Raw genomic sequence first — 13900 nt, 5'->3', positions numbered from 1 at the left:
GGCGGCATTTATAGGAAGTTTGAGGACATGCGCGAGGGTACCTTGTTGTGTATGGATACGCATGGCGTAATAGTCCAAGAAATACTTGTAAATGAAGACCCCAGATTCAGGATAGTGGTCACATCTTTAGCGTGAGGAAAGGGAATAGAATGTTCCGCAGGGGAATCCACTTGCAACAGTTTATAGGGGGAAAAAGGCAGATAAGACAGAATTTAAAGATGTGTCTAAAGCTAGGAGGTGAGAGCATGGGCACTCATTATATCCATCTCTTTTTCTTCTTATATTTGAAATACTGTATGTGCGCATAATTAAGGTAAGTACGTGGAGATAGCGTAAAAGCAGCAAGGAGAGAGGCAGTGTGACCCCTGGAGTCAGAGGCATGGGTCTGTCCTCTGCTTCTTTGGACTCTGGCCCTCAGCACGTTGCTTTACCTCTGTGAGCTTGTGACCTCATCTCTAAAGTAGGGCTAATAATACTGCAGGGCGCCTGGGTGGCTCGGTCAGTTAAGTGTCTAGCTCTTGATTTCAGCTCAGATCTCAGGGTCGTGAGGTTGTCGGGCTCTGTGCTGGGCATGGTGCCTGCTTACAGTTCTCTCTCTCTCCCTCTGCCCTTCCCCTCTCCCTTTGCTCACATGCACACTCTTTCTCTCTCAAAAATAAAACAATTTTAAAAAATAGTATCTCTATCCCAGTTTGTTAGTAATTAATAGCAACCCTAAAGTGCCTCTTATAGCTGTGGATGCAGAAGTGCCAAGAACTGGGAATAAGGTCTGAGCAACAGCAGACGTCATCCTTGCCTTTCCAGCACTGTGGAGTCTGGTGGGCGAGGTAGATCATCAGTTAATCACACGCAGAAATGTAAACGACACCTGTAATCTGTGTCTTGAAAGACAGGTGCAAGTGTGATTCCTTCTAATAGGGGATATTATGGACTGCACATTTGTGTCCCCCCAGATTCATATGTTGAAACTCTAGTCCCCAACGTGATGGTATTTGAAGATGGAGTCTTCAAGAGGTAGTGAGGTCTTGAGGGTGGAGTCCTTGTGATGGGATTAGTGCTCTAATAAGAGACAGGAGAGATCTTGTTTCATGCCCCCTCCTATGTGAGGAAAACAAGAAGGGGCTCTCACCACAACCCCCTTCTGACACGCTGGCACCCTGATCTGGCACGCATGTGAGCTGGTTGGGGAGGTCCTGAAAGGCTTCCCTGAGAAGTGCCTTAGGGCTGGGCTTTGAAGAAGAGCAGGAGCTCAGTAAAGAAGAGAAGGTAGCATGCTCCAGCCCGCAGGCACAGCCCTGAAGTGCTGCCAGAGGGTGCACAGCCAGAGAGGGAACCCAAAGGAGGCCAGTGGAACGGGGTGCAGAGCTCCAGGGGGAGGGGCCGAAGACGAAGTTACAAAGCTACAGGCCAGCTGTGCAGCGCTCTGAAGGCCCAGCTGGGTGATATGGGGAATGAGAAGAGCAGTGAAAGACACTGTCCGGTAGACTAGAGTCCCTGAAAATCAGGGTGAACGGAAGACATTCTTGAAGGATGGTTTGGAAACAACTAGAAACAATGGGGCATTGTTAGGAAGTCTTACAAACTGATCTGTGGAAGGGCCCAGAGTAATCAGAGCAATCAGAGTTTAGATGTGCTTCTTAAGACAAGAGTTGAGAGGCGGAAAGCTGCATCCACAAACCCGTGGGTAGTTTTTTGAAACATCTGAGATTGGAAAAGAGTTTTGGTCCTCCCTCCCTTAGTCCTTTGTGCCAGTAGCTGTTCACCCTAAGGGTCACCATCTTTAAATATAATAGAGTGCTTTGTTGTTCACTCTATTATATTGCCTAAGTTTACACTGTTACACAAACTTGGAGTTAAAGCCTAGAATAAATAGCAAACAAATACCAAGGAACTTAACAGTATTCTAAATAGAGGGTTTGGGTATAACCGCTGTTACCAAAATGACAATGCTATTCCTACTCATTGCCACCCCCAGGTGAAGTGCTTAATAACATTAATGTTTTAAGTGTTTTCCAACATTCATGAGTTAAACAAATACTTGTTGAGGGTTCACTGTGTCCCAAGCACCATGTGTGGTGGGCGATCGATGGATGAGTTTATTGGTATGCTGCTTCCCAAGATCACTCCTTTCCACCCACCCTCCCTGTGGAGCTGCCCCCCTCCCCCACTTTCTGAGTCATTTCCCGTGTCCTCCAGCAATAAAGGCAGCCAGAAAGAGGAGAGAAGGGGAGAGGGTGTGGGCTAGGCTCCAGACACTGGTTAATAAGAGAAATAGATCTCAGTCCTCATTGGTCACATTTAGAGGATGCTAAGGAACCAAGTCGTTGTGAAAACTGGCAGGTAACAGGAGAGAATCAAGGACTTCAAGTATAAGTTAAAAAAATAGAGACGTACAAAGACAAACATTTTTTAATACACATTTGACGTTAAATTCTGTTATAGGAATGGACCTTTATTCAACTGGTTCCCAGTTGATGGAGAATGTGTTTCTATTTTCACCTCTTCTTCCTCCTCCTTCGATAAATAGAGAATGGTGCAACAAATGTAGTTGTTTGTATTATTTTGATGAACTTTAGGTTAGTCATAGGGTAAATTGTGGCAATGGGATTTCTGGGTTAGAGGGTATTTTTAAAGGTGTATTAAAAATATTAATAACCATTACTGTGTTTCCTCTGGAAAGGTTTACTCACTGTCAGCGCCTACAGGGCTGACGGTGTGCACCCCCCACACCGATCGTTTGTCCGCAGGGGTGTCAGCAGGCTTGGATCTAGCCTGGGTGGAAGGAAAAGTAGCATCTGACTGTTTTGATCTGAATGTAACTTAGTTATCAGTAAGTTAATTTGCCTTTATTATTATTATTTTTTTAATTTCACGTTTTTTGGCTAATGCTTTTTATTCAGTTCTAATCTGGAGTCCTTAAGTTTAACGCTTTGGTTGGCTCTGGGGTGCCCCGTGTCTCCCGTTACACTTACAGCTGTGTGGCTTCTAAGTTGGTACAGCGGGTGCTACAGAAAGGTCTTCATGGGCGCTCTGCTCTGTGATGAGCTTTACGGTGAATCATATGATATTCTCAGCACAGATACTCTACGTAAGAGAGATGGGACTTATAATGAGCAACTACAGCACTTTCTGGGAAAGTATTTTGGTAAACTCTGAAGTCATGTAGAAATAGAATGTTACACTTTTATAAGTTTACTTTTGAGAGCAAAACCTTTAAGTGTTCTTTTTAATTCTTAAAAAGATCTTTTTATTTTATTTTATTTTATTTTAAAGATTTTATTTTTATTTATTTGAAGAGATAGAGACAGCCAGCAAGAGAGGGAACACAAGCAGGGGGAGTGGGAGAGGAAGAAGCAGGCTCATAGTGGAGGAGCCTGATGTGGGGCTCGATCCCATAACGCTGGGATCACGCCCTGAGCCAAAGGCAGACGCTTAACGACTGTGCCACCCAGGCGCCCCTTTTTATTTTATTTTTTAAAGATTTTTATTTGAGAGAGAGAGAGCACATGTGTGGTGGGAGGGGTAAAGAGAGAGGGAGAGGGAGAATCTCAAGCAGACTCCCCACTGAGTGTGAAGCCCAACTCAGGGCTTGATCTCACGACCCTGAGATCATGACCTGAGCTGAAACCAAGAGTCAGACGCTTAACCGACTGAGCCACCCAGGCGCCCCCTGATTTTTAAAAAGGGAGCTTCTGTACTCTTGAAAAATTAATTTCAGGAAAGCTGATTTGTGTCCTTTAGTATTAGCTAGCATTGTGATTTTATGTATAAGAAAACTAAGTGTAAATACTTGCTTTCTGGAGTATAAATAAAAGCATTTTAATTACTGTATAAGATTTTTAATTTCTGTAAAATGCAGTTGTCTGAATTTTCCCCTATAGATCACAAAGAATATTTGAAATACAAAGTCATTTTTTTAGGACATTAAACTTATCAACAAAAGGAGAAGACAAAAAGCAAACTAGTAATACTGTAATTTCATCAAAAATGATGAGATTGATATCCATGAAATACATGCACCAGAATGCTGAGAGAGCATCCCGGCTTTGGGATCACAGGTGATTGTTGTATCAGTGTTCGTGCTTTTCTGCGCCGTCCGGTGTTTCTTCAGTGTGCACGCACTGTGTCCGTCACCAGAAGGAGAGCGGACGGTATTTACTTAAAATCACTTCTGTGACGTCTTCCCATGTGAAGGAACGCAGTCCTCCTCAGCCTTTCTAGCAGGAGAAGGCTGTTTGTTCCAGAGAAGCACGGAGGTTTTCCAAAGAGAGGGCAACACTTTCCTGTCTGAACTACTCCGGAATAAAGCTGTTCTGGGGCAAGTGTAGCTTTCCTGAGTGTGGAGAGGGGGCCGTACGGCCTTCTAGAAGAGCCGCAGGAGAGCGTGCCAGACAGGAAAGCTGGTTTGAACTCACTTGACTTCGAGAACACTCATGGGCCTGCTGTGTCCTACTACAGGGAACTGCTCCATACACTGTAGCACTATTGACGGAGAACATTCCCATTGTTCACATCCATGGATTTTAAGGAAGGAGCGGGATGTTCAGACAAGTGCTTCTATCTTTTCTTCTTGAAGTTCTCCTTACAGTGCTGAGGGAGGAGCCACTTTTGTGGCTCCGTCGTGGGTTTATTGACAAAGTCAGCTGGCATTGGGGTATAATTTGAGTTTGTAAAATTAGCAACACAGTATTTTCAGTCATTGTACCTTTGGTTTTGGTTTAAAGGAAAAATACTGCTTTGACACTCTTTAATTCGAGATTTTGGAAGGGACACAAAAGATGCTCCTATTTTGGAAAGAGTAGACAGGAACAGATTTTTGAGTGAGTGCCTTCACATATATTTACGTGGGTTTATGTATCCAACATGTACACGTGAAATAAGACTATTTTACCAAATTGAAACGTTTGAGAAGGTGGTTAAAGGAAATTTTGAGGTGTGGGGACTTTAATAATTAACATTTAGAAAAACGACTGCCTGGGTGGCTCAGTCGTTAAGCGTCTGCCTTCGGCTCAGGGCGTGATCCCAGTGTTCTGGGATGGAGCCCCACATCAGGCTCCTCCGCTGGGAGCCTGCTTCTTCCTCTCCCACTCCCCCTACTTGTGTTCCCTCTCTCGCTGGCTGTCTCTCTGTCAAATAAATAAATAAAATCTTAAAAAAAAAAACATTTAGAAAAACAGCATTTCCTTCTTTTCTATAGAAGTAGAACCTTGACACATCTTAAAAGGAAGCACTATATGAGCAAACAAGGAATTGTCTGACTTCATTCAGAGACTGACATGGAGAATTTTCAGCTTTTCTTAATCTTTTCCATCATGGTCTCTTTACCATATGTGTTCATGTCGTGAGATAATCAGGAATAAAATACTTGTACGTTGCAGATCATTTAAGATAAAATGTGCATTGCAAATAAATATAACGTTATTTTGTAATGATTTTTCTCAACTTTTAATGTTTAGCTTCTAAATTTAATTCCTCCTTGCAGGCGTGTGATTTTCTCTTTACTACTCGAGGGCCATTCCAATCATCTGCACCACAAAGGAGCGTTTTCTCTTGCTAGTGTAGTAATCTGGGAAGGGCAGATATTTGGAAGAACTCCAGTCCAGTGGCAGAAGGAGGAGATTGACATCTGGTGGGATCTTGTCTTGTCTGCCTTACATTTGAAATTATCTTTGTCCAGAAAGGGAAGAAGAAATACTGCAAATTTGCAGGTTAATGCAAAGGGGCCACATTTTTCTCTTTCTAGCTTTGTGAGTGGACAAAACTATTCTCTGTATGTTTCCTTTGTTCTAGTTTTAAAACTTCCTATGTTCCAGTTTTAGGGCAGTTCCCATTTGTCTGACTTGGCTTTCCATGGAATTTGACAGAACAAAGAAAACATTTTATGATGAAATTACATAAATTCCTTGTGTTTCTGTGACAGGCCAGATTCACTGGACATAAATGATGATGGCAACAATTGACAGTATGTTAAACATCAGCTTAGGGGATCTGTATAGATAACAGGAAACTAATATACAGTGGAGAAATTAAAAATATCAGAGAAGATAAAAAAGATAAGTTTTTCAAAGGAATTTTTCGGAAAGAATGTCAACGTCTGTCATATGTAAAGGCTTTACCGAACTAGGTCAGATTATGACTGGACCAGCCTTTAGGAAAGATGTCTGTGTCCGTACAGCAAGAAGACTTGCAGGAGGGTACCGCTAACTAAAGGAATNNNGGTTAAAATAGGGCAGGAGAATAATTTCATGTCTTTTAAACTGTCATTTTTTGCTTTTTAAAGAAGAGAAGGCCCAGTCCTGATAGTCAGGTTGGAGGATGCGGAGGGCAGTTTAAGCACCATAAATACGTTCATAGCCTCTGGTCCGGCAATTCCAAGCATAAGCATTTATCTTAAGAAAATAATTTAAAAGACTTAGACACAGCTGCAGAAATAGAAACCTTTTCCTGCAATAGAAACCTTATTTTTCCACCTCCCACAGTCATTGTTTAGTGACAGAGTGTGCGGGAGTTACAAGACATAGACTTGTACACGCGCTTGCACGAGGCTCGCTGGAAGTACAGCCACGGCTCTGGAGATGGGCAGTGTGGAGGGTCACGGTGCTATATTCATACAACGAACCTGGACGGTATGCTAACTGTGCTTGGAGGTAGACAAATGCCAGATGCACTTGTGCCACCGTGGGGGATAGTCACACACCGTAAGGGGTTAGGGGCTCTGATTGTAAGGAGAGCCAACAGAGTGATGGCTCTGAAGACAAGGATCCGTCGTGTCTTTCTCATCCTGGTGCCCCAGTAGAGGACCTGTCCTGTAGCCGGCTCTCTGTCAAGGATTCATGTTTCGTCCATCACTCTTTTCTCTAAACTCTGATTGCTGCAGCGGGCTTCCAAACTCCTGCCAGGTGACTTCACCAGAATCACTTGAGCCATTTAAAAACATAAATGCCTAGGTCTCTGTTCCCTGGAACTCTTACTCATCCATGTGGGCCTATGTTTTCCAAGTTTTACTATGAAATAATTTTAAACCTTCAAAAAACTTAGAGGGGCACCTGGGTGGCTCAGTCAGTTGAGCATCTGACTCTTGATTTCGGCTCAGGTCATGATCTCAAGGTCCAGGGATGGAGCCCCGGGTTGGGCTCTGAGCTCAGTGTGGAGTCTGCCTGAGATTCGCCCTCTCCCTCTGCCCCCCACCCCATCCCCATTCATGCTCTCTCTCTAAAATAAATAAATAAAATCTTAAAAAACAAACTTAGAGAATTCCCCTTGACCCTTCACCCAGCTTTTCTTCATGTTATCCTATGTAACTATAGCACAATTATTAAAACAAGGAAACTAACATTGTCATAATACTACTAACTGATCTATAAGCCTTATTGGCATTCTGCCAGTTTTCCCATTTATATCCTTTTTATGGCCCAGAATCTGATCTAGGACCCCACATTGCACTCAATGGTCTTGTTTTCCCAGTTTCTTTGAGTGTGTGAGGATAGCTCCTTAGTCCTTATCTTCCATGATGTTGGCAATTTTGAAGAGCACTTTTTTTTTTTTTTTTTTTGGTAAGTGTCTCTCAGTTTGGGTGTATCTGATATTTTCTCATCATTAGACTGAGGGTATGCATTTGGGGCAGAAATACCACAGGAGAGAAGCTACACACCTGTTAGTACATCATATCAGGGGTATGTGATATCACTAAGTCTTACTACTGGGGATGGTAACTTTGATTTCTTAGTTACAATTGTAACTTCCAAGGGTTGTCAACCCTTAGTAACTTCCAAGGGTTGTCATGAGGGTATGAAAGTATACACACAGTGTTTATCAGAACTTTACTCTGTAAAGTTACTATTTTTTCCTTTGTAATTAAGTATCTTGTGAGGAGATAACTTTGCAAATATCCTGTTTCTCAACAAAAATTGCCATTAGGCAGATAGCATAGTAGTAATTCTTGCATCAAGTGCATCTGTGGTTTGAAGACTTTGCAAATATCCTGATTCTCATCAGACCTCTGTGACTCTTGCCTGCCACAATTATTACTATGGTATTTACTTAATTTTTTATTTCTACTATTCCTTCCACATGCAATAATTGGAAAATGACTATAAGGAAGAACGGTCCCTTTTCCCTCATTTACTTATTTATGTCAGTATGGCTTCCGAAGTATTTATTTTACTCTGTGGGTTTTCATCCAATACGATCATTAATTTATTTTCCTGCTCAGATGGTTGCAGCCTTGACCATTGTGAACTCCTTTGAATTAGCTTTTGACTTTCCACATTTTTTTTAGCACGTTTATACTTTGAGACATCACAAGATATTCTAGGCTCGTCTTCTGTTTTTCCTGCAATGGCTGTAGAGCTGCAAGGCTTTCTTGTACTGGAGACTGATATTTAGAAACCGAGATCAGGGTGCTGGACATGCTCCCTGCTGCTTGGGTGTCTTTGCTTGTAGGCCCTTCCAGCTGGACTGAGCTAGTGAATACACCTACGCATGTTAGCACAGCTGCACACATTTGTTTCAGTATCTATGTACCACTGACTCAAATCCCGTAGGATTGGGTTCTTTCTAACATTGCCCCCTTTCTTACTGGTAACTTGTTTCTCCAGCAGTGAGAGACTTGGCTCCCATTATAATACATTTACTTGTTTGTTCAAATCTTGTAGACACAAAAAGCAGTGACTCTAACTATGGGCAGTTTTGTCCCCAAGGGCCATTTGGCAATGTCTGGAGACGTTGTCCGTTGTCACACCTCGGGTGGGGGAGTGCTAATGGCATCTGGTGAGGACAGGCCAGAGAGGTCCTGACCCTCCTACTGTGCCCAGGATGGCCCCACAACAGAATTAAATGGTCCAAAATGCCAGTAGTGCCTACGTTGAGAAACCTGGGGCATCAAACAGTTTCAGAATGGGCAGCCTGTACCCCTATGAAAAACACATTCTTTGTGTAGTTACTTTTTCTTTAGTCTTAACAGTATTCAGTCAAAACAGTGTTACTGAGTTTATTAGGACCAGTTCCTTCCTCCACGTCCTTCAGTGTGGTTGTGATGCACTCATCACCCCATTAGGGGCCTTTGTTACTGTTGTACTCATTTTGGGGTTTGGTTGATTTGAATGTGTGTTCTAAAAGTCAAAGCTTATCCAAAAGTGTGGATCTGTTTTTACAAGTTCGCCAGATGATTCTGATTTTCACCTTTTTTCCAGAACCGGTGGTGTAGCTCATGGGCTTTGAAGTCAGATCTGAATTTACATCCAATCTCTTATCAGGTATGTGATGTCAGGTAAGTTACTTTCCCTTCCTGAGCCTATACTTCCAAGGGTTGTCATGAGGGTATGAAAGTGTACACACGGTGTTTATCAAAATGTCTGCACAAAGCGGGAGCCCAGATGAGAGCTGTGTTCATTCTTTCATGTATCCATTTAACAAATACGTTGTATTGCTACTATGTACTTCTTCCCCAGTGAGACAAAACAACTAAGACCTGGCTCTGCCTTTGAGGGGCTCACGTTTTAGGGGGACTCTTGGCGGTTTTGCAGAAAATACAGTGGCCATTTCTTACATTGATGTGCAGTATAAGAGACTAAGATGAAAGTAAATCATGATTTTATGGAAGCTTTTCCTAGAAGTCCTAACGGGTGTAGACTGTGTATGTATATCTCTGGTGAGCTATCGTGATAAAAAAACAGCAGTCTAGAGAAATAGATCGTTATGTGTCTCCGTCTCTCTCAAAGAGAAGCCATTGCAGCCTTCTAGGGATGTCTGTGTCAGACTGTACGAAGGTGAACTCTCTAGTGAGCACCTGTAGGCAGGTGTTCGGAGTTCTTGGATGCTAGGCATTCAGGTGATTTTTAAAATATATGTGTAAACGTTTTCAAGCAGTGCTTCTCAATTTTAGTGTGTATACAGATCATCTGGGGATTTAGTTAAGCAGAATCAGAGTCAGTAGATCTGGACTTGGGCCTGGGACTCTGCATTTATAACAAGCTCCCAGCAGATGTAGCTGGCTGTGGGTCACATTTTGAGCAACATGAGTTATTGCATGACTTTGAAATCATATTTTCTGGCTTTGAATCCTAGTTCTTCAACTTACTAGATGTGTACCTCTTATTAGTGATTGATTTCACTCTGAGCATATTGCACCTCGAGGTTATTAGCTATTGAAGTGGATATGTTGAGCATAGCAACATTCTAAATTCGCGGTACGTGAAGACAAACCTCTAATGACTCACTGGTGGAATCGAAAATCATGATTTGGTATGACAGTTAAAGATGTGCTTCTTCCATTTGGATCCACATATTATCTTTGAGATTTTCCTTCCCCATGGTGACAGCCACTAAAACTAAGTACCTAAAGAAACTGAAATTAGGACCAGAGTTGTGTTGTGTTGTGTTGTGTTTTTTAAGTAGGCTCCATGTGGAGCCCAGCTTGGGGCTTGAACTCACAACCCTGAGATCAAGACCTGAGCTGAGATCGGGAGTCGGACACTTAACCAGCTGGGCCACCCAGGCACCCCTGGTTTTTGTTTTGTTTTGTTTTAAGTAAGCTCTACCCCTTAACGTGGGGCTTGAACTCACGACCTGATAACAAGAGCCGCATGCTCTACCGCCTGAGCCAGCTAGGCGCCCCAGGACCAGAGGCTTAAAAAAAAAATGTGTATATATATACACACATATATAATAACACTGTTCTCACTGTGTTAATATGTAAATAATAAATAAAAATGTTTTAGTGAAACGGTTTTTGAACCCTCAGTATATAAAACAATCATGTATTATTTACATTGTCCTGTTAACAAATTTCTAATTTGTGTGTTTTTGAATTTAACGAAGTTTTTGGTACAAAAGTACATTTCTGTAGTTTATATTCTAAATCAGACCTATGTGCTCAGGAGCACAAGGGGTGGAAGAAAAAAGTTTTGATTTTACTGCTATGTAGCAGAGAAAAAATGCCTTTCTTGAAAACAATAGTGAGGGCACATGTGACTGGTTTGCCACGTGGACTAACTAAAGAGCCCCTCAGGGTGTTTCCAGGGTATCTGACACTGGAGATAACTCCAGGTAGTTTAGCTGGAATTGGGGGCCCTTCACTCGGAACCAAATGTCTGGCAACCCAACATCCCTCCCCTCCCCAAAACAGAGGGTAAGGGAGCTCAGAATTTAGGTGACAAATTAGTGTATTACATTAATTAAATGGGACTGACCTAGTCCCAATTAACGAGAGTTCCAGGATCTTCAAAACAAAATAAGTATTAGAGGTTTATGGCGTAAGTATGAACGGATTAGCCCACACTGTGGCGAGATGAGCTGCCTGGGGTCTCCCTTGTTCTCGGTCTTTGCCTAGACATTTCCTGCTACCTGAGCCACAGTGCTAGGCTTTTTGATCTAGAAACTTTTACACTCTTAAAATTGGTTGAGGACCTCAAGGAGCCTTTGTTTATGTGAGTTACAGCTATCAATCTTTACCACAGTAGGAATTAAAACAGAATTTTAGGGGATGCCTGGCTGGCTCAGTTGGTTAAGCGTCTGTCTCCAGCTCAGGTCGTGATCTCAGGGTCTTGAGATTGAGCCCCGCCCCACCAGGTCAGGCTCCACACTCAGCAGGGAGTCTCCAAGTTTGTGTCTCCCTCTGACCCTCCTGCTCATGCTTTCTCTCTCTTTCTCTAAAATAAAGAAATAAATCTTTTTTTTTAATTTAGTTTTTTAAAGGGAGGTGTTTCAATAATTGCTTTTACTTTTGTTGGTTTTTTTTTTTAAGATTTAAAAAATTTTTTTATTTGAGAGAGAGAGAGACAGAGCTCAAGCAGGGAGAGGAACAGGGAGAGGGAGAAGCAGACTCCCCGCTGAGCAGGGAGTCCGACATGGGGCTTGATCCCAGGACCCTGAGATCATGACCTGAGCCAAAGGCAGACGCTTAACTGACTGAGCCACCCAGGCGCCCCAAAGAAATAAATCTCTGGAAAAAAAAAATATATATGTGTATATACACACACACACATACACACACACAGAGTAACATTTTCTGCAATGAAGTGATTCCTAATTCGTGTTACAAAATTGAATAGATCCTGTTTTATGCCATCTCACGCACACTCAGCGTGATACTTCAAACAAAGTGCACCATGATGTTCTGGTATGTTCTGCCCGATGAGAAAGTGTGAAAACCCCTGCAGCGGGCAACTTGGGAGGCTCTGTTTAGGCTTCATCTGCTATGTGTGATGTCGCCTGTGGAGTCCCTCCCTCTCAGCTGTGGGGAGACCTCTCCAACTCGGACACTGGAGCTGATGCTCACGCTCCTTTGACGTTTCTCCTCCAAGTTTTCCTGATGCTGGTGGCACTGAGAGCGAGGGGCTGGGTCCTCTAGTTGTGAGTGCTGGGAGAACATCAGAGGCAGGACGGGGAGCAACGTTCCCAGGGAGCAGCTGCCCGATTCAGGTATTTAATAGCTCAGAAAGTGCATGCTGAGCACCTGCTATGTGCTAAAGCACTGAAAAGGTCTGAAAACCCTAAGCCTTAACCTTTAGAGAAAGCCACACTGGCGGTAGGAAGACAGCGCTTGGATTTCTCTGGTAAATAACGCCTGCATTTCTTCCTCAAGGAGGACTGACTAGGATAGGAGGCAGCTGAGCACAAACGTGGCTGGCTGGAGGCCAGCTCTTTGAAGTGCCTGAACTTGTGGAGACTCGGTCTGTGGACCCAGCGGTAGAGGAAGCTGCATCTGCTTTGATGTCGGAACTGTTGTGAGACCATCTGAGCTTGCGCTTCCTTTGAAGAGAGTGACTCCAGGCAATCTTGGTGTACATGGGGCCAATCAGGTGACCTAGAAAAGCCTAGAAAGAAAAACCCTCTGCCAGAAGGGAGTTGAAAATAGCTGCGGGTTATTTGAAACATCGTGTTTACTTAAAGAGTTTCGAGAGAGATTATTTGGAGTTAATCTAGTTTCCCTACAGGCAGAGGGTAAGTTGCTGAAGAGGATTCCTTGCTCCTCCTGGGAAGGTGGGCCGGCTGTGGTGTGCCCGCTGAGGCCTCTGGGCACCGCCTGTGTCCTTGCAGACGTTTCTGGGTGGATGAGTGCACAATTCTGCACACACTGTGGTTGAGATGTTTTAAATTAAGGGTTTCGAGTGGAAAACGTCCTCACAGAAGCTGACAGCGGATGGTTCTGTTCAGAGATGCGGAGTTATCAAGTTTCTCTTTCCCGAGGTCAGGTTAATGGGAAATCGGAAACCAGAAGCTGGTTGGTGTTACCCTCTCACACCTTAAAACCTTGCTTGTTAAGACAGGAGCATTTTTTAAATACTTGTTTGAATACGTGAATTACAAGCCTTATTTTCCTGCAGCTTGTCATCCTTCAGAGTGGCTGTTCTGATCGTAGCCAGAGCATCTGGACGTTTCTCAACCAGTTGAGAGCAAAAGAAACCTGTCGGAGTATTTTCTTCTCCCATTACTCTGACACTTCTAGGTCAAAATACTTAGTAGTTTCAGGCCTAACAGTTTCCTAAACTAAGTCATTACTTACAAATACCACATTGGTCTTTAAGAAAATTTTTAATCTTGTCTTTTAAAAATTCAGTTTATTTAAACTAAAAGCAACAACTACTTTTCTCCTATCCTCTGCCTCCCCCACCTCTGGCAACTACTGGTCTGTTCTCTGTACCTGTGAGGTTGGGGTATTTGTGTGTTCGTTTTAGATTCTGCCATTAAGAGCTATCATATGGCACGTTTCTCTCCCCTCTGTCTGATTTATTTCAGTGACCATAACACTCCTCAGGGTCCATGCTGTTGCAAATAGCAAGGTTTCATCCTTTTTTATGGCTGAGTAGTACTATTACACACACACACCTCTATCCATTCATCCATCGACGGACACTTGTGCGGCTTCCACATCCTGACTGTTGTAAACAATGCTGCAGTA

At 43.1% G+C, this 13900-nt stretch overlaps 1 protein-coding gene across 5 annotated transcripts in view; it reads left to right on the top strand.

Annotated features, from left to right (window-relative positions):
- The window catches only part of DISP1 (dispatched RND transporter family member 1), a 174294-nt gene that overhangs the window by 69635 nt on the left and 90759 nt on the right, over positions 1–13900 (top strand). For 3 of the 5 annotated variants that reach the window (XM_040636154.1, XM_040636157.1, XM_040636155.1), the window contains exon 2: positions 9192–9268. In XM_040636154.1, the coding sequence (XP_040492088.1) occupies positions 9262–9268 (7 nt within the window). In that variant the 5' untranslated portion in view covers positions 9192–9261. The remainder of the gene's footprint in view (positions 1–9191; positions 9269–13900) is intronic. The other 2 variants (XM_040636153.1, XM_040636156.1) reach the window with 1 other exon arrangement.

The sequence above is a fragment of the Ursus maritimus genome, unplaced genomic scaffold (assembly GCF_017311325.1).
Source record: "Ursus maritimus isolate PB19 unplaced genomic scaffold, ASM1731132v1 scaffold_2, whole genome shotgun sequence".
Taxonomy (NCBI): Eukaryota; Metazoa; Chordata; class Mammalia; order Carnivora; family Ursidae; genus Ursus; species Ursus maritimus.
Note: the sequence above shows the minus strand (reverse complement) of the source record. Positions and strands in the feature narration are given on the sequence as shown.